Source organism: Phyllopteryx taeniolatus, chromosome 7 (genome assembly GCF_024500385.1).
Source record: "Phyllopteryx taeniolatus isolate TA_2022b chromosome 7, UOR_Ptae_1.2, whole genome shotgun sequence".
NCBI lineage: Eukaryota > Metazoa > Chordata > Actinopteri > Syngnathiformes > Syngnathidae > Phyllopteryx > Phyllopteryx taeniolatus.
Genome location: NC_084508.1, coordinates 25,536,861 through 25,557,769, shown reverse-complemented (window position 1 = coordinate 25,557,769; position 20,909 = coordinate 25,536,861). Strand labels below are relative to the sequence as shown.

Here is a 20,909-nt window from a genome sequence, read left to right as displayed (position 1 = left end):
ATGTGATAGTCGTATCCCTGAAACAATATTTTTGTTGTCACCCACGCAAACTGTTTTCTTTACTTAGTGAATCTTACTGTATGACATGGTAAATATACTAACCCCTCATTGTCTGGGTCAAGTATCACAGACAGTTCTGACAGTACCAGCCCAGCCATAAAGTGTTGCTCTCTGAAGGGCACAGACAGTTCAAACATATTTGCTATTTTTTGGTCCTGAACATGTGTGGAGAACCCAGAGCTCTGTGACAAAGAGAAAGAAGAGTCACACATGTACATGCAAATGAAAAAGGCACCTGTTGTTCATGTAGAGCAGTAAATTTACAGGTATGTTCTCCTTTTAAGTAATTCAAGATGTTGCTTTTCAAAGGTATGCATTTAGATCCATCCATTGCTTTCATGCAACTTCACACAAATGTATTCATTACTGATGATAGTATAATTTTAGAATTACAGTACTTATTTAATGATGATACTATAATCTGAAACATAGACTCCACGTATCTCTAAATTCTGATACAACAATCATTTGAATGAAAATACAAATTAATTCACGCAGTTTCATTTCATGTAATTTTGTAATTGTGTATGTAAATGTAATTTTCTGTCATTTTAATTTTTTTTTTACAATTTTTCAAATCTGACCTGTGAAGTTGCTGAAGAAACAGACGGTGATGGTGAGGCAGGTGGCGTGAGCAAGCTGCAAGGCAAGTTGAGGGTGACATAGTGCTCATGACTGCATACTATTCTCAAAAAATCCAGCCTCAGAGACTCTAATGTCGGGTTTTGGAGAGTGTAAACCTTTGTGGACACCTGTTGAGAGGAAATTGATGGCATTATTAAAACAAGTACAGTGCAGAGAAATACATTCGAAGGTCAAGAGATGTTTTAAAAGGTCAACTCAAGTCAATGAAGAGATTTTAGATATTTATACACTTTAAATCAATCAAATTAAATATTGAAAACCAAAAAGACAATTTCTGTCTTTATCATTGCCCATGTGTCTCAAATTAATCTCAAAGGTTACTTTCAGGCAACATTACCAAAAATTGCTGCTTTAGTTAATTAATTTTTTGCATACACCTATCCACCAGCTTAGTCATGTATTATGAGACAATCAAGCAATTACACGGTCAAGAAGTATCTTAGGTAGGTGGTTACCTGTTTCCAGTACGTCCTGATAAGGGTGAAGACAAAGCCTCTGTCCATGATGGACAGCAAATCATTGAGAAAGAAAGCTAGACTTGTATTCAGTCGCTCAACCAGCTCCAGATCCTGACAGGAAGCACACGTAACTTAGTGAAAATTACTGAAACCATAGGTAGGCATGTTTTCAGTAGATCTTGCAAAACAACGCACATGATGAGAAACTAAACAATATTAGTTGACTGTAGCGGTGTTGAAAATGGATGGATGGATAGTTGAATCTAACCAGCAGACATGCAAACACCAAAGAAAGGCATGAAAAAGGTGAGAAAAAAAGAAAAACAGTGGAGAGGGGCCTGGGGGGATCCCCCGGGCACCCGCAGATAATTTTTATTTTATTTTAACATAAATCAAGCAATCTGGACGACAATAAGGCAAAATAAACAAATTTACTTCACGCAGAAAAACATTTATACCGCTCAAGTATGTTAATGTACAAATTTAAGATTAAAATTAAATTTGTCTAATTTCTTTGCTTTTTTGTTTTGGCCTCCAACTTGAGCCAGGCCCATGTCCACCTCCACCTGATGCCTGCTTCAAGCTGTGCCACATGAATAGCATCCTCCTCTTTAAGCGCTCTCATTCTGGAAAAGAATTGACTAAAATCATTGTCTTTTTCACTTCATTTTTCACTATTACCAACTTCAAAGGCTAATCCCAAATGCATCCTCCAGGAAAATATTAAGTACAGCATTTTTCTGTTTTTATTGGCCATTTCTGAATTTGAAGTTAGTTCATTCTGTGTTGTGACATAATCCCTAACATCACTCCGTCGCGTAACTAACATCCGTAAACTAATTAGATAATTGTAGGCGCGTTTCCTAATTAATACAAGATGTGCTAGCGAATCAGCTCTTGTCGCCGATGTTCTGCTGGGACTACAACCAGGCCCACGACCTGCAGCACCTCAATGCAAAAATACAAAAGACCATTGCAACAAATACGACACTGGCTGATCTGATGTTGCTTAAACGTAAGCGTAGCAATAAAGGATGCCCACTCCAGAGGTAGGTAGAGTAGCCAAATATTGTCCTCAAGTAAAAGTACTGTTACTTGACAATAATGTGACTCAAGTAAAAATTAGTCCTCCAAAAAATTCCTTGAGTTAGAGTAAAAAGTACACAGTGAAATAATCCCTCAAGTACTGAGTGAATAGTGAGAAACTTCAGATGTTTTTAACCACAGCATGATCATCAATACAAAAAAATAAAATAAAACGTGAATGTGCGTGGGTGTGTACGTGTGTGTGTTTGTATGCACGGTCAAAACTGCATCTGCAATTTACTGCAAGGTGTTTTCTCAAGTTATTAGTGGGCTGAAATATCCACATTTGGGCAGACAGTGCCAGACAAATACTACAATATATGAAAGCTGTTGTTTTTTGTTTATCTAAATATAAACACGAGTAGCGCGCCGTTGCTTTCATGGTAATGACGACCTTCCCAACATGGTTGCCAAGTCGGCAGGACGATCAGCCGGGCTGGCATATCTAGTGTTAATACTTATGCCCGAGAAGCCCAGTAGAAGATGTTGTGTGAGGTCATGTGACTTTCTTTGATTGGTGAACTAGACTTAAATGTCATACCGCCTAAATTGGATTGGAGCAAACAGTGCCCAATGCACAACGTGAAATCGTAGTCTCGCGCACGAAATAGTAGATAAATAAGCAATATTAGATAAAAGTAGAGAGTGAGATTTAGATCAGAATCATCTCTATTTGCCAAGTATGTCCAAAAAACACTCAAGGAATGTGTCTCCGGTAATTGGAGCCGCTCTAGTACGACAGTCAATTGACAGAGAACACTTTGGAGACAAAGACATTGACAAAAAAAAAAAAACAACAACATTGTAACGGAGTAAAAGTACCGTTATTTCTCAACAGCAGAAGCGGCAGAAGTGTTTTTTTTTCTGGTCTCGTCAACTCCTGTGACTTATGCAAAGCAGGTCCTGAGCGCACAGACGGAACCTCAGGCCGATGCGCTTGCATATTAGTCTGCCACAGAGTAATTACAGCTCTGTGTGGATGGTAGATGTGTGGAATGGATCTAGCTGCCAGCGATGATCACACCCCCCAGGAAAAACTCAACGGATCTATATGATTCACGTAAATGGCCTATTTTGAGTTCAAAACGTCGAATTTAGCCATAAGGCGACTGATTTGCATGTATATGTCTAACAGACAGCAAACAGATTAAGTCAATACATTTGGCTGATTTTGGAGTAGCTGAATCTGTTTGTCTCTTATCTGTTTGTATTTGTTATACAAGTATCATCTTTGAGAGCCAAAAGCAAATGCTTTATGAATTTCTCATTTCACTTGTGTCTACTAGATACAGTATTAAAAAACCTAACATTTTTCAGAAATTCCAATCCTAATGTATGGATTTATTTACCTTCTGGAAACGTGATACAATGTCTCCGGCAATGGTGCTGACCAACGCTGTGATGTCATCCATAAAGCGCTCTGGGAATCGGTTCTTTCTGGGTGACTCGAGGCGTTCGGCGAAGTAGAGGTGGTGGATAATGCTCTTCACCTGCGGTTAAAGTGTTTAAAAACAGAGTAACGGGTTAGCATGTATTTCATTGAAGGACTATTATGACCAACAGGTTTTTCCTACCATAAGCTCAAAGAAAAACCAGGCCTGCTGGAGCGCGCCCTCCCTGACACTTCCACTGCTCACAACCCACTGGAGGGCCAGCTCCTCATGAAAGAGCTATGTGGGACAGGAACGCAGAGGAAACAACGTGGATGACATAAATGGATAGAATTAAAAACTAAAAAAGAAATACATCTAGGTTTGGGTGAGCTCAAATGATTTTTATATTATACTCATTCCAAGTTCACGTATTTCGAAATATCCTATGAGAATAAGGTATAGTGCTCACCAAAACACAAAGTACATTATGTATGAAAGTACTATATCATAATCCAGTAAACTCTATCTTACCTAACTTTGCAATTGATGAAGACAAGTAGGTGTTGCAATTGCGATAACCAGCTCTACAAACCATAAAAAAACATAACCAAACTAATTGAACATGTACTTTTAAAACCATGTCAATTATAGTACGTATTTTACAATGCTACTTACTGGCAAAGATATACAGTATGCAAAAAGAAAAAAAAAGAAAAAAGATATTCAGGAAATACTGGTATATTTTTTTCTTACATGGAGATATTACCTTTTTGTGGGGAAACAAATTGTCTTTATTTCTTCTGTAATGTGTCCATTTGTGTAAACCAAAAATGTTCACCACAAAACAAATGCTCAGGACCACAATATTGCAAGTCTTGAAGGCAAATGTAGAAAAAGAACAGCCAGTGCCTGAATTCCACATTTCAAAATTGCTATGATTTCTGCTCTGCTTTTTTTTTCTATTTTTAAATCAAATATCAAGGTAGTGGACTGACCTATCAAGTTTCATTAAAGGAAGAAGTGAGGCATAGGAATGCTCTAGAGCCGTGTTTCCCAACTTCTATTGAGCCAAGGCATATACTGTATTTTAAAATGGAAAAATCTGACTGCACAACACAAACAAAGTCACAAAAAGTGTACATACTGAAATAAGGACGATCTCGCCTAAATTTGCTCACCAATTAGGTTACTCGTGTACTTGCCATAAAATGTGTTGTATAAATGGCAAGAGGTGGACAGACAGGTTAATTATGTACCTTCTGCAATCTAGTGAAAGAGCATTAAATTGTTATGCCCGTCACTATACATCACTCGCATAAATAGATAAACAAACACGTTATTTTTAGGAGATAATTTTCAAACCAATTACGTGAAATGGGATAATTAATTTCCCGTGGCACACCTGATGTGTCACAACACAGTCGTTGGGAATGAATGCTCCAAAGAAAATGAACATCCCCACACCATTTTCCATACCGCTTATGCTCGTTAGGGTCGCGGTGAGCTGGAGCCTATCCCAGCTGACTTTGGGTGAGAGGCGGGGTACCCCGTGGACTGATAGCCACCTAGTCGCCTGGCACAAACAACCACTCACACGCTCATTCACAACTAAAGACAATTTAGTTTTCAATTAACTTCAGAAGCATGTTTTTGGAAGTACAGAGGAAGCTGGAGTACCCAGAGAAAACCCATGCAAGCACGGGGAGAACATGCAAACTTGATACTGGAAAGCCAGAGCCCAGATTCAAACCCACGAACTCAGAGCTGTGAGGCGGATGTGCCAACCACTCTGTGCCGCCAAAATGAATACCCCATGTCACATTATATTCATATTGGTAGATCATCTTGGCTCAAGTGGTATCACAGCAATCTAAAAGGATGTTCATTCATGAACACAACATGCACATGTGAAAAGGATAGCGCAATGTGTGCAAAATTTGCAAGATGAAAAATCCTTTTAGGTGGGAAACAAGACGCAGATCAGTGACATTGAGCAAGACGTCACACCCAACAAATACAACATTGACCAATCCAAAGCCATACTGTACATCCACAGACAAGACAAGTGAGAGGGTAAGAGGAGGGTGGGGTGGTTTCCTCCCCCGATGCAAGTGGCACTACCTTTTTTGTGGGCAATCGTCCTGTTAAAGTTTGCAAGAAACTGGCGCTCTCTGTGTGCGAAGACATGCGATTGCCACAGCGCTCCATGGCCTATGGGTGGAATGAATGGAATGTGACAACAAAGTTAGTGAAGGAGCAACAAGTGTGTGGGGTTGCACCTTTTCTTCTCAGCATAAAGCAAAAGGTGTCTGGGTTCACAAGACACACACAGACACGCACAACCATTTTGTGGTATCATAGACATACACAGACATGGATGTAAAACACTGATACACAGGACATGGCTACAATTCTTGATTATATAGATGAAATTATAAACATTGCGATTTTTCTTTCACTTTCTTAATGAAGTATGCTAACTGTCTTTTTTTTCAGCCCTTCCAAATTACATGCCATGCTTCATCCTTCCAAAAAGGGTTCATAAAAAAAAAAAAAAATAAAAAAGTTAAAAGCTCACATGCTCCATTACTGAATACTTGTGACCAGGCTGTAATTTTTGATAAGAATATCCAAAATAAGCAAATGTTTTTGGCAAGTAGTAGTTAAAATGACACAAGACAAGACACACATTAACACGGAAAGTGAGCAGACAAAAGAACAAACAAACAGACAATTCCATGCTCTTGCAACAAAATGAATCCTATGAGGGGTGAGTCGGAATTCAAGCAGAGAAACTAGCAGACAGTGGAGAGTGAATCTAAAAAAAAATGTGATAAAATTGTGACAAAGGGAAAATAACAAAATAATTATGCCAAGGGGTAGGATGTCAAAATAATATTTTCTCTACTTTCTCGACACCTAATTCTCCCCCTCACCCCCAAAGAATTACACAAATTTTGTGGGAGTAGGGAGAGATTAGGTGTACCTTATATAAATGAACATAAGCGGCTAAAAAGCTCAGAATAGAAAGAATAGAATGGCTACATTTACATGGACAGCAATACCTTGACAAGGAACAAATTGTAATACAGTCAGGTCCATAAATATTGAGACATTAACACAAGGCTCATCTTCTTGGCTCTCAACACCTCTGTGATGAATTTGAAATGAAACGAACAAAATATGCTTCGACTGTAACCCCATCCATCCATTTTCTTCCGCTTATCCAAGGTCGGATCGCGGGGGCAGTAGCTTTAGCAGGGACACCCAGTTTTCCCTCTCCAAGGTCACTTCATCCAGCTCTTCCAGGGGAATCCCGAGGTGTTCCAAGACCACCCGGGAGACAGTCTCTCCAGCGTGTCCTGGATCGTCCCCGGGATCTCCTCCCTGTGGGACGTGCCTGGAACACCTCACCAGGGAGGCGTCCAGGAGGCATCCAAATCAGATGCCCGAGCGACCTCATTTGGCTCCTCTCAATGTGGAGGAGCAGCGGCTCTACTGTGAGCTCCTCCTAGATGACCGAGCTTCTCATCTTATCTCTAAGGGAGAGCCCGGACCCCCTGCGGAGGGAACTCATTTCGGCCGCTTGTATCCGGGATCTTGTTCTTTCGGTCACGACCCACAGCTCGTGACCAAAGGTGAAGGTAGGAACGTAAATCGACCGGTAAATTGAGAGCTTCGCCTTTTGGCTCAGCTCCTTCTTCACCACAACGAACCGATACAAAGTCCGCATCACTGCAGATGCTGCACCGATCCGCCTGTCGATCTCCCATTCCATTCTTCCCTAACTCGTGAACAAGACCCCAAGATATTTTAACTCCTCCACTTGGAGGTGCTGATTTTCATCCCAGCCGCTTCACACTTTGCTGCGAACCGCTCCAGTGAGAGTTGGAGAGCATAGCTTGATGAAGCCAACAGTACCACATCATTTGCAAAAAGCAGAAATGCAATACTGAGGCCACCAAACAGGACCACCTCTACGCCTCAGCTGCGGCTAGAAATTCTGTCCACAAAAGTAATGAACAGAGTCGGTGACAAAGGGCAGCCTTGGTGGAGTCCAACCCTCACCGGAAACGAGTCTGACTTACTGCCGGCAATGCGGACAAAACTCTGACCCTGGTCGTACAGGGACCGAACAGCCCGTATCAGGGGGCTTGGTACCCCATACTCCCGAAGCACCCCCCAGAGGACTTCCCGAGGGACATGGTCGAATGCCTTCTCCAAGTCCACAAAACACATGTAGACTAACCAGTCTACATATGTTTTGTGAACTCCCATGCACCCTTGAGGACACTGACGAGGGTGTAGAGCTGGTCCACTGTTCCACGGCGAGGACGAAAACCACACTGACTTCCCGATGGACTCTCCTCTCCAGCACCCCTGAAAAGACCTTACCAGGGACACTGAGGAGTGTGATCCCCCTGTAGTTGGAATACACCCTCCGGTCCCCCTTCTTAAAAAGGGGAACCACCACCCCAGCTTGCCAATCCAGAGGCACTGTCCCCAATGTCCACCCGATGTTGCAGAGGCGTGTCAACCAGGACAACGAGGAGCTTTTTAACCACCTTGGTGACCTCAAACCCAGAGATAGGAGAGCCCACATCAGAGACTCCAGACTCTGCTTCTTCATGGGAAGGTGTGTCGGTGGAATTGAGGATGTCGTCGAAGTAATCTCCTCACCGACTCACAACGTCCCAAGTCGAGGTCAGCACCGCCCCATCCCCATATACACAGTGTTGATGGTGCACTGCTTCCACGTCCTGAGACGCCGAATGGTGGACCAGAATTTCTTCAAAGGCGTCCGTAAGTCTTTCTCAATGGCCTCACCGAACTCCTCCCACGCCCGAGTCTTTGCTTCAGCGACCACCAAAGCCGCATTCTGGTTGGGCAGCCGGTATCCATCAGCTGCCTCAGGACTCCCACAGGCCAAAAAGGCCCGATAGGACTCTTTCTTCAGCTTGACGGCATCCCTCACCGTTGGTGTCCACCAACGGGTTCGGGGATTACCGCCACGACAGGCACCGACCACCTTACAGCCACAGCTCTAGTCGGCCGCCTCAGCGATGGAGGCGCGGAACATGGTCCACTCGGACTCAGTGTCCTCCGCCTTCCCCGGAATATGAGCAAAGTTCTGTCGGAGGTGGGAGTTGTACCTCCTTCTGACAGGGCTTTCTGCCAGACATTCCCAGAAGCCCCTCACAATACGTTTGGGCCTTACAGGTCAGACCGGCATCTTCCCCCACCATCGGAGCCAACTCACTACCAGGCGTTAATGAGTTGACAGCTCCGCTCCTCGCTTCACCAGTGTCTCCAAGACATGCGGCCGGAAGTCCGATGACATGACCACAAAGTCGATCATCGAACTGCGACCTAGGGTGTCCTGGTTCCAAGTGCACGTATGGACACCCTTATGCTTGAACATGGTGTTCGTTATGGACAATCCGTGATGAGCACAGAAGTCCAATAACAGAACACCACTTGGGTTCTGATCGGTGTTTTACAATCATAAATACAACTTTTAGTTTTTAATACATGGTTGCAAATCATTTTCGCTTCAGTTTATTCTTCAGCAATGTATGCACATTATCAATAATTGTATTTACATATGATGTGACCGCAGACAAAGTAGCAGGATGAATTCTGAATTGTTTAGGGTAATATCTGCACATATTCAGCCAAATTCTTCAGAACTCTTTGGTTGGTGCTTCACAATGCAGATGGACAATGATCCGAATCATACTACAAAAGAACAAAATAGTTTTTTAAGGCAGAGGAGTGGAATTTTATGCAAGGGCCAAGTTAATCACCTGACCTGTATCTGATTGAGCATACATTTCACTTACTGAAGACAAAACTGAAGGGAAAATTCCCCAAGAAGAAGCAGGAACTGAAGACCTGGCAGGGAACTGAAGGCCTGGCAGAACATCACCAGGGATGAAATCCAGTGGTGATGTCTATGCGTTCCAGATAAGTATTTAAAAAAGAGAAATTTTTATTTATGATTGCTAATTTGTCCCATTGCTCTTCATCCCTTAAAAAGTGCAAGGCCCATATACAAGCCATTTTAATTTCTACAACGTTTACCTGATTTGGATGTAAATACACTTAAACCGGAAAGTATGCAGTTAAAACACATCTTGTTCGTTTCATTTCAAATCCACTGTGGTGATGTTTAGAGCCAAAAAGATGAGAATTATGCTGATGTCCCAGTTTTGGAAAGCGAAGTCCATACTTGATTTAGCTTTTCTATACAGTCCCCTCCAAAAGTATTGGAACGGCAAGGTCAATTCCTTTGTTTATGTTGTATACTGAAGACATTTGGGTTTCAGATAAAAAGATGAATATGAGAAAGAAGTTCAGAATTCCAGCTTTTATTTCATGGTATTTACATCTAGATGTGGTGAAACATCTCAGGACAGAGCACCTTTTGATTGAAGTCATCCACTTTTCAAGTGAGAAAAAGTACTGGAACAGACATAATTAAATTAACAAAGTGAAAAATAAATTAATTAATATTTGGTGGCATAACCCTGACTTGCAATAACTGCATCAAGCCTGCAAACCATTGACTTCACCAGACTGTTGCATTCTTCATTTCAAATGCTTTTCCAGGCCTTTACTGCAGCCTCTTTCAAGTCTTCAAGTTTCTTCCTTCAGTCTCCTCTTCAGGAGGTAAAACGTATGCTCTATTGGGTGATTGACGTGGCCAGTCTAAGACCTTCCACTTTTCCCCCTGATGAAGTCCTTTGTTGTGTTGGCAGTGTGTTTTGGGTCATTGTCTTGTTGCATGATGAAGCTTCTCCCGATTACTTTGGATGTAGTTTTTTCTGTAATTTGCCAGACAAAATGGTTTTGTAGACTTCAGAATTCATTCTGCTGCTCCCATCATGAGGTACATCATCGATAAAGACTAGTGAGCCCGTTCCAGAAGCAGCCATGCAAGCCCAAGCAATGACATTACCTCCACCATGCTTCACAGATGAGCGCTTGTGTATGGATCATAAACAGATAATTTCTTTCTCCATACTTTGGCCTTTGCGTCACTTTGGTAGAAACGTTTGTGGCTCATCTCTGTGCTACTTTGCAAAATCCAATCTTGTCTTCCTTTTTGCTGATGAGTGATTTGCATCTTGTGGTCTGGCCTGTATATTTCTTCTCTCAAAGTCTTCTTCAAACAGTGGATTGTGATACCTTCACCCGTGCCCTGTGGAGGTTGGTAGTGATGTAATTGACTGTTGTCTTTTGGGTGTTTCTTCACAGCTCTCACAATGTCATCAACTGCTGTTGATACCCTTGGCCGACCTGTTCGATGTCCATTGCTCAGTACACCAGTAGATGGTTTCCTTTCAAGGACATTCCAAGTTGTATTGGCTATGCCCAATGTTTGTGCAATAGCTCGGATTGATTTTCCCTCTTCTCTCAGCTTCAAAATGGTTTGTTTTCTTCCATAGACAGCTCTCTGGTCTTCATGTTTGCTTTACAGCAAATGCAGTTTTCACAGGTGAAACCCAAAGCCAAAACCACGCACTAATCTTTAAGCAATCAGTCTAAAAGGCAACACCTGAGCAACTAGAAACACCCATCAATCACATGTTCCAATACATTTGCTCACTTGAAAAGTGGGTGGGTTAAAAAAAAACAACTCTTTCCTGAGTTGTTTAATACAGCTAGATCTAAATACCATGAAATAAAAGCTGGAATTCAGAACTTTTGTCTAATATTCATCTATTCATCTGATACCCAAATGCCTTTGGAATACAACAAAACCAAAATAATTGACCTTGCCGTTCCAATACCTTTGGAGGGGACTGTATTAGTTTCTTAAATTGAATTTAGGTGGAGGTGGGACTGCATCGGGGATCAGTCCTGAGACCCTTCCTGTTTGCAGTGGTGATTGATAGGCTGACAGATGAGGTTAGACCGTAATCCCCATGGACCATGATGTTTGCAAATGACGTGATCTGCAGTAAAAGCAGGGAGCAGGTGGAGGAACAGTCAGAAATGTGGAGGCATGCACTGGAAAGTAGAGGAATGAAGATTAGCCCAAATAAAACAGAAGATATGTGCATGAATGAGAGGGGTGGAGGGGGAAGAGTGAGGCTACAGGGAGAACAGATAGCGAGGGTGGAGGACTTTAAATACTTGGGGTCAACCGTCCAGAGTCATCGTGAGTGTGGTAAGAAAGTGAAAAAGCAGGTCCAAGCAGGGTAGAACAGGTGGAAGAAGGTGACAGGTGTGTTATGTTACAGAAGAGTCTCTACTAGAATGAAGGGCAAAGTTTATAAGACAGTGGTGAGGCCAGCCATGATTTACGGATTAGAGACAATGGCACTGAAGGGACAAAAGGAAGCAGAGCTGGAGGTGGTAGAAATGAAGATGTTGAGGTTTTCTCTAAGAGTGACCATCTTGGATAGCATTAGAAATGAGCTCATCAGAGGGACAGCCAAGGTTAGATGTTTTGGAGGCAAAGAGAGAGCAGACTTCGATGGTTTGGACACATCCAGAGAAGAGAGACTGAGCCTCAAATGAGAAATTTTTTAAACAACCAATTTTTTACCGTTACAAAATGCTGCAAAACTCAAAAGGATGTTAAAGTGCGATTACTGTGCTGTATATGCATAAAATCACCAGACAATGTTATTATTCCAAATATAAAATAGCAATACTCTTATGATTGTTGTCCATGTAACCATAGTCATTGTCCAAGACATTGCAACAAAGAGTAACTTCTGATTATGACAGAATGGAGGGAGAAAACGAGGTGTTAATTAGGAAAATCTACAGTGGATCAGAGATGTAACACATTTACATGTATTGTGGTTTTTGGGTGGGGAACTGTGACACCCATGCATGTGATCATGGGAGGGTTGTGGTTATAATATTAGTAGAATACCGTAATATTAGGAAGTTTTGGTATTGTACATATCTACGTCATTTCTCGTGTATAATACGCTTTTGATTATAATGCGCTGTTGAGTATAATACTCACCCCCAAAATTGACTCAAAACAAATTAGGAAAACCCTTCTTCGGATGTATAACGCGTAGCCATGACATTCTATCCATTGATAGATTTAAATGCAATAAATGTTAGTGGTGATCCCCTCCTAATTAGTTTTTCTAATTAAGTCAAATCACTATTATTATTAATACTAATAATACCATTACTATGGCAGACCAAGTGTTTAGTTTTGACACTGCAGCTTTGCGGAGGTATTGTCCACCTCCCACGTGACCATTGGCACGACAGCCGGCTTGCACAATGTACTGACAGCTAAATGGGTCATGTGCCCGGATAACGTGTTCACTCCTGGTGCAAGATGATTAGAAAAAAAGTTAAGACACAAATAAAGTTGCAGAGAGAGAATAACCACACATAAAATCGATTAAAATTCACGTTATTACAACTATTTATTGGATTAGGGGACTAAATAACATAAAACAGCATTTTAACAACTACACAACCGCGCTAGGCACGCTGGGACATCCTCTGACAACAACGACGTCATCATTAAAACATGGCGGCTTGCTATCAGATTTCCAAGTGTAGTATAGTTGTTAAAATGCTGTTTTATGTCAATTAATCCCCTAATACCATAAATAGTTGTAATAATGTGAATGTTAATAGAGCTTCTTTGTGTTTATCTGTTCTCTGCAGCTTTTGTTGTGTCTTAACTATTTTTTAATTATCTTGCACAAAGTGAATTTGTTTCCGGGCACATGACCTCTCTGGCTTTCAGTACATTGTGCAAGTCAGCTGACTTGTCAATAACCATGTGGGAGGTGGAAAATACCTCCGTAAAGCCACAGTCTCAAAACTAAACACTTGAGTGGATCACAGCCTCAATACAATATAGGAGTAGATGAATTCGAAAATTTTAAATGTGAAACTAAATGGAAGTAACAACTAATAGATCACAAGATTTAAAACTAATTGATAGCTTTCCTAAAATTTACAAATTTTTTCATTTTACGTTTGAAGATTTTGGGGGTGAAAATGTGCTCATTATACATGAGAAATTACGGTATATGTGGAGCAGCAACAGAAACATTTTTCCAGTTGATGTCATGTCACTAGAAGAATTATAAGAATTACTGATACCATTATAACATGGATATGATCATGATAAGACAAATAAAAAATTTTTTTTTTTTTTCAAGGCCCAACTATCAAAGTACTGTACACATATAACACCAAAACTCCAAATATGTCAGTATTCTTCCGAGTGAGTGAGTATGGTGAGTTATTTTAAACGTGAAGCAAAGCGGAGGACGGGGCATTCATAAAACCACCTGCATGGTTTCTGGAGCAGACCCAGGGCTGGATCCCCAAGGGGCACTCTTACAGCCCATGGTGTGTACCCACGAGTTGGACCGGTCTAAGCCCTAGGAGTGCCAAGGTCAAAGGACACAAGGCAGGCAGGAAGCAAGGCAATAAGCGAGCAGCATGGGGGAAGGAGGAGGGAAGGAATCACAGGTTAAAGAGGTTCAGAGGTCAGGACTGGTGGATGCAGGGCCCAAAAGATCAGCTATCAGTTAAGTAAAAAGAGAAAATTAATAGTTATATTTTTCCGATTTCTGTTTTTGAACACTATTATTTTTAAAAGTTCTTCCTCTCTCACAGAATAACCAGTTGGGCATAAGTAAGAGTAGGTAAAGTATCATCAGCACATGAAACATCTATTGTAAGTTCTTCACAATTGCAAGAGAATCACAATACATCACTCATGCACAAGTCAAATTAATTTGGGACTGAATACATGTAAGCATACAGTATGTGAAATAATAATAGGAATATTAGCTCCCCAAAAATCCTTAAGATGTAGGACCATCAAAATGTGCACTCGGAGTCAACATTTTGTCTGCCTTTCACAATCTAAAGTCAATGCAAAAAAAAATAGTGCATTCCCTCATGTCAGGCTGCTGTTACAGCAGTTAGAGAGAGATAAGATGTCCAAACTTATGTGTACACACTATATCTTGTGTACATGCTGATAAAATGACCTCAGAGTCACTCTGCGCATGTAAGACAGGTGCCTTGATGTGGGTTAAAAACTACAGAATCAGTGCAATCACCTAATATAACCCATTTTAAAATACAGGACAAAGTCAATGGTACATTAAGATGTCAGTCAGTGCTGGTAAATATGTATTTAAATCAGATTAAGCACGTGCAGTGGGAACATGGCAGCCAGACAGTGCAATGGCATTATGTGCACAGCAAACTAAAAATTTGTTTTTATTTGCACCCTAACTGAAAACATTCTAAGGTTTGAAGAGCTTACCTTGCTGCCGATGATGGAGCGAACCTCATCATCAGGAGAGGTGGGCGTACCAGAGATGTCGGGGTTACTGTTGCTAAGGCTACGAGATCGGTTTAGGTTAAGACTGGCTGGTCGCACAGCCGATCGAGCCATGGTGGCATAGTGAACAGAACCTCCTAGCCCTCCGGGGCCTGGAACAACACATAAAGAAAGGGACATAAAATAACTGGGGCACAAAGGGTGTCAAGACTACTACCAATATTATATAGCCAATGACCCAAATGTGAACTCATGCCATTGGTTAATGGTTAAATGTTTTTGAGAGTCTCGTGACAGAAAGTCATATCTAAAATAATGCTGCAAAATAACAATGGTATTTGGTATCTGATACCTTCAACTATACAAAAAGTTTTCATTTATCTTCGCCCCTAAAGACAGGTGTGATAGGAGGATTTGATTATTGATCAATTGGTAGCTAATTGATGTAATTTGCATAACAGCCAGTAGATGCCACTAAATCTAAGTAGTAATGAAGAAATGAAAACATTCTTACTGATTGCGAAACAACTTCAATATCTATAAAACTGTCATAGATACAGTACCTGTTAAGGATGATTGTATGTCTTTAGTTGGAAAACAGGAGCAAAATTGATGTGGGAGGAAAAAGAAAACAGTTGCAAAAAGTAAAATGTAAAAGAAGAAAAATATGACAGATGTTCAAACAAAGACACAGATGAGGTAAGCAAAGACCAGAAAATAAGAAGACAGAAGCTTAAATGAGTGTATCATGAAATACCTGGCGAAGGCGAGTTGGGGTCTGTGCTGGGCAACCGGAAGACATAGTGGATGTATGAAGAAAGCAGGCTGTTGCGGCCATGCATGTCCTGGCTGGTGTCCAAGTACTTATGGAGACGGTTTACAATGGCTGCGATAACCTCAAACGATGCCTGACCAAGATTCACTAAAAAGCGCACAAACAGGTTTAGACAAAACTTGATTACAAAGTAAATGATACATTACACAAGAGTGAAGTAATCCTCTCTTACTACATCACTGAGATCTGTCAACAAATCCCTCACATCATCTTAAGAGACACTTTTGAGTAGTAATAAATAAAAGTATAATAAATACTTGCATTGACCTGACTGATGAATTTTGAAATATTAGATGAGTATTTTTTTTTCTCCATACATTTTTGCTTTCTCCTAAAAACAACTGACTGACGTTTTCAAGTGATGAGGAATTGTATGTGTGATTGAACAAGTCTTGAGGTAAGAAACAGTACAAGCACTATGGTATATTGGTGCATTCCATCCATTAAAAATTTGACACATTCTATAGACAGACCGCTTTAGCCACAGCTGCACTGTCTTCCTCTTGTAACTAATTTAAATAAACTCATGGGGGGAAAGAAATGCTAAATCTTGGGTACTCCAACATGAATAGGATAATCACAATCATGTATAAATCATTGAGATTATTAATGTATTTTTGTATCATTGATTAAGATTATTTTGTATTTAAACATTTCAATTATTTTCAAGCATTTGTGAGTTGTCATTCTTGAAACAATCTGCTTCTAAAACAGGGCATGTTCTTGATAAATGTACCTGATTAAAATCACCTTTCCCTTGCTAACCTGATATATAATTATATCTACATTAAAATGTAAACTGACTGAACAAAACATGCACAAGATAAAGCAGGAGGCACAAATACTCTGCTGTCATTACAAACTCTGCAAAACTCACAAGCATTAAGTATCAATGTGTACTATACTATGTCAATTCATAATCACTATTTACATCTTTATTCAGTGCTAAATCAAGCAGTAGCATACCAATTTGTCCAGCAATAACTGGAGGTCGGACCACAAGTAACACCAACTTGTCAAGTAGAAGGTGAAGGAATCGAACGACTGGCTCCAGCTGGGAAGAGTTCAGCGCTGCTATGCTGGACTTCAGTTCAGTTTCCAGGTTGTTTTCCATGATTCTCATGTCTCCTATACGGACTGGGAACATGTGCTCATCCAGCGCATGCACCAATGCAAAGAACCTATCCAAGTACTGATCCTAGACAATGAGAACAAGGTATACCTGAACCAGACAAGGTAGAAAAGGACTGAAAGAAGAAAACACTGAAAAGAAACATACAGGAATACATCCAACTGAGATATTCATATCTCAATTAGATATTATTTACATAGCAGAAGCAATAAATGCAGTTGGACAGTCGACTTTGCCTTCAACTGTGTTAAATAACTGTGTTATTTGTTTGTTTTCTGTATTGTTTTTTTTTGTGTGACAGTGGCCGCTTGGAAAAGTAAGTTAGACACTGTATGTTTCACATACTGCAGATTGAGGACTGAAAATAAATCCTACAATACCAGACTAGTGGAAAGTTAAAGGGGGACATTCTGGAAATTTACTTTTTAATGGCTTCAATACAAATAATTGGTCTCTGTGTGAAATTAAACAACCAAATATACCTTTTATCTGCCTATTTCTGAAATGTCTATAAGCGAACCGTTTTGCTAACATAATAAGCACCCCCACATTGAGTTTCTAAGCCAATGACATGACCAGCTAGGCTGGCCGAAGTTCCACAGCCACTTTCAAAAGATGTTCCAGCCTCCAGAAGTACGTAAACAGTAAACGCTATCATGTCAAAGCCATAAAGCAAGCAGAGCTGCACAGACTTTTTCTGGATTTATGGATTAGCATTAGCTAACAGGCTTAGCCTGAATTGTTTGCTCGGTTAAATTGTAGATGCAGTGCGGGTGGGGGCAATGTGTTTGGCAATGTGTCCACTCCACATACACAGGCAACACAGTAATCTACAAAGTCTAATTCGGTATCTTGGTGCTGCCTCCAAAAGGGAAAATAATCTATGCTAACTTGTAGCAACTCGCAGTGAATAATATAGTACAGGTGCAATACAACAAGCCTAATCAGAAAAAGAAGCAGCAGTTTTTGAGCAAACTATTCTACGTTTTGCCACTGATGAGCCCATAGCCATCGTAGATGATGCAGCTAGACCAAAAAACTGACTTGTGGTGAGACACACACAAACATTGATGGGATTGGAGAAGAGATGTGATGGCTATAGGCTAAATGTATAGATTACCTGTGTATGGATAGTTGAAACGGCAACCACCTCCACATTGAATACCCCACGATGGTTGTCCACCCACTTCATCCCTGGGAGAGGAACCTGATGTCAAAAATAATACCTTATTTAGAGTTTGTCTCCTTATGTAATGTATACTAAAGTGCTTCTGTTTATTTCTAACAAACCTGTAGAATAGGTCACAAAACATTCAATATTCAGTAAATAGCAATGAAGAAGAGCATCTATAAGTACTTAATATATTCTGGGTTAAACTCCACCAAACCTACATCATTCCATCCATCCATTTTCTATACAGTACTGCTTATCATCATTAGGGTCCCAGGTGAGCTGGAGCCTATCACGGCTGACTTCAGGCGAGAGGCGTCGTACACCTTGAACTGGTCGCCAGCCAATAGCGGGGTACATACAGTATACACAGAAAAAAAATTCACACTCACATTCACACATATGGGCAATTTAGAGTCTTCAATGAACCTACCATGCATGTTTTTGAACCATGAGAGGAAGCCAGAGTACCCTGGAGAAAACCACTAAAAGCACAGGTACAACATTCAAACGTCACACAAGGCCAGAGCTCCTTCAGAACTGTGTGGAGGATGAGCTAACCACTCATCCACTATGACGTACATTATTCATTATATAAAATAAATATTTATAATTTAAATGCATCCACTGTGACGTACATTATTCATTATATAAAAGAAATATTTCTAATTAAAATGAACAACTGCTTAAATACTGTCTTACATCTGGTGAAAGTACAGAGTACGACTGTGGTGGTTTTTCCAGAGACACAGGAAGACAGAAGTGTCCTGTCCGCAAACGTCCATTCTGCAACATGGGAATCCACTGGAGAAGAAAAATTTAAATATATGACGACTATTAGTTAATAAAACGCATGGTGCTACAGCATACAACAGCTTCAAATATACACTTACAGTTACTTGCTTTACATCAATGTGTATGATTAACCCAAATATGTGAAATTGAATCCACTCTTGTCAGTTTGTCTGTTTAGCCTGCACAACACAAGATTATTTCTTACGCCCCCCCCCTCCCCTGTGGGGTTATCTTTACTATCCTATTGTTACCTACCGTGTATCCCACAGGGGTCTCCAGTAATGTGTTCTGCTTCTGCTGGCAGCTGACGTGGTAGAAAGTAAAGAGAATGTGGTGGTGGTCCGATAGGGAGGCAGGAAGCTTGATCTTGATCTCATCGTGAAAGTCAGGGGATCTGATCAAAGGAATCAGTGTTTTGTTTGAAACGTGTCTCTAATTAACTAAACACCTTAAAATCCATCAAAACGCTGATAAATCATCAGAGGACTTTTGGTTTGATTCTAGAAATGTTGATTCTTGACAAGGAGCCTTGTCTGTTGCTGAAGATTAAAATTTTAGAAATGTGTATTGTCAATCAAATGCAAATTATTTGAAATTATTTCAAACTCAGTCTGCTTATAACAAGAGACTGAGGAAAAGAGGAAGTCAAGTGAACCAAAAATAACTTAATGATGTAACACTGGAATTGAACACATTTTTTATAGTCCCACGGGAGGGACATTTGTCTGCTGGCAAATATCCAAAAATAAACAACACAAATCAAGCACAAGCACATGACTAAACTCGCTTCAAAAAGTTTCACAGGGTGACTAGTTTCTCACAAGGGCGAGCATTCAGGTTCGATGCACCGTATATACAGAGAAAAGCCACTAGAACAACATTTTTGTAACCTTTACTCAGGTTGACTGTTTCTGATATCGGAAAGTCCTACATTTATTTGGATATTAATACAATTCTAATCAGTTCTTCATCTGAGCAAAAATAATAAGAATAGGAAAAATAAATACATCAGAAAACAAATTAAAATGAAAAGAAAAAAGAAAAAAAACTGCAAAAACAGCAATCATGAATGAAAAATACATTTGTCCTATCAGGATTTATTTGGAAATACTCTGAAAATGTCATGTATCACATTGAAGATACAATACAAAAAAACATTAAATAAATGATAAAAACTAATTGTAAACATGGATAAGAGACAAAGCACTTCATAACTGAGTCTATTCTATCTTTGTGTAATAATGGGGCAAACACTCTTACCGATTGTGGTAGACTACAGAAGTATAAGCCTCTTTGTAGAAATCAGCACAGCTCGACTTCCCAAATATCACCTGGGGATTCAGTGAGGCGTTTAAAGAGCTACATTACCTACATAGATCGATGATAAAAATCTAAAACAAAAGCATAGCAAGCTGTTTCATTTTAGCATACCTGCATAGCATTATTTGGATCTTCTCCATTCATGAATTGCACTTTCACTGTAATGTTGCGGGCTGAGCCTTGGCGATTGGCAAAGTTGAGACTCTGGGGGTTCACATACAGCAGATTTCTACAAAATGTGCACAGACAAAATACTGAGAAAACAGAGGACATTATATGTGTCACATAAAGTCACAAATTTGTTTGGGATCACTATTTTCTTGAAAACAAACAGCAGAATAAATACTCAAGTGAAATTTCCACCATACAAATATGCAGGAGTTTCAAATTAGAGCATCAAACAGAACCATTTACCTTACTCTTACAAAGTCCCTGGAACAGTAGAATGCTTTTTACATAATCTCTAAGATTAAACATTTGAGAAGACTTTATCTTAATCAAAAAGAAATATCTCAACACTCATATTGTACATCATACCTTTTTTTTTTTTATACAGCCGGAAGAACAAAAAAAATTATTGTTTGCAGACTATATTGAGATTAACATCATCGAATTGACATGGCAAACTACATTTCAGGTAACCCCAGCTCGAAGTAAAAGAACTGACATTTATTGGCCTGTCTCTTTCGGACAGAACCTAACGAAGTGGGACCTTGCCATGGCTGCATTTTG

The 20,909-nt window shown here is 40.2% G+C and overlaps 1 protein-coding gene across 25 annotated transcripts in view; it reads right to left on the bottom strand.

Annotated features, from left to right (window-relative positions):
- dock7 (dedicator of cytokinesis 7) overlaps positions 1–20,909 on the bottom strand; it is a 96,004-nt gene that overhangs the window by 32,129 nt on the left and 42,966 nt on the right. For 10 of the 25 annotated variants that reach the window (XM_061780069.1, XM_061780070.1, XM_061780051.1 and 7 more), the window contains exons 15-30: positions 20,289–20,406; positions 20,118–20,188; positions 19,113–19,251; positions 18,765–18,866; positions 18,012–18,098; positions 16,726–16,957; positions 15,682–15,846; positions 15,488–15,508; positions 14,907–15,076; positions 13,915–14,007; positions 5,744–5,833; positions 3,824–3,919; positions 3,599–3,739; positions 1,161–1,274; positions 645–812; positions 103–242 (exon numbers count right to left, since the gene is read on the bottom strand). In XM_061780069.1, coding sequence (XP_061636053.1) covers positions 103–242; positions 645–812; positions 1,161–1,274; positions 3,599–3,739; positions 3,824–3,919; positions 5,744–5,833; positions 13,915–14,007; positions 14,907–15,076; positions 15,488–15,508; positions 15,682–15,846; positions 16,726–16,957; positions 18,012–18,098; positions 18,765–18,866; positions 19,113–19,251; positions 20,118–20,188; positions 20,289–20,406 — 1,947 coding nt within the window. Of the gene's footprint in view, positions 1–102; positions 243–644; positions 813–1,160; positions 1,275–3,598; positions 3,740–3,823; positions 3,920–4,153; positions 4,207–5,743; positions 5,834–13,914; positions 14,008–14,906; positions 15,077–15,487; positions 15,509–15,681; positions 15,847–16,725; positions 16,958–18,011; positions 18,099–18,283; positions 18,395–18,495; positions 18,548–18,764; positions 18,867–19,112; positions 19,252–20,117; positions 20,189–20,288; positions 20,407–20,909 lie in introns of those variants that run through there. The other 15 variants (XM_061780055.1, XM_061780071.1, XM_061780059.1 and 12 more) reach the window with 7 other exon arrangements.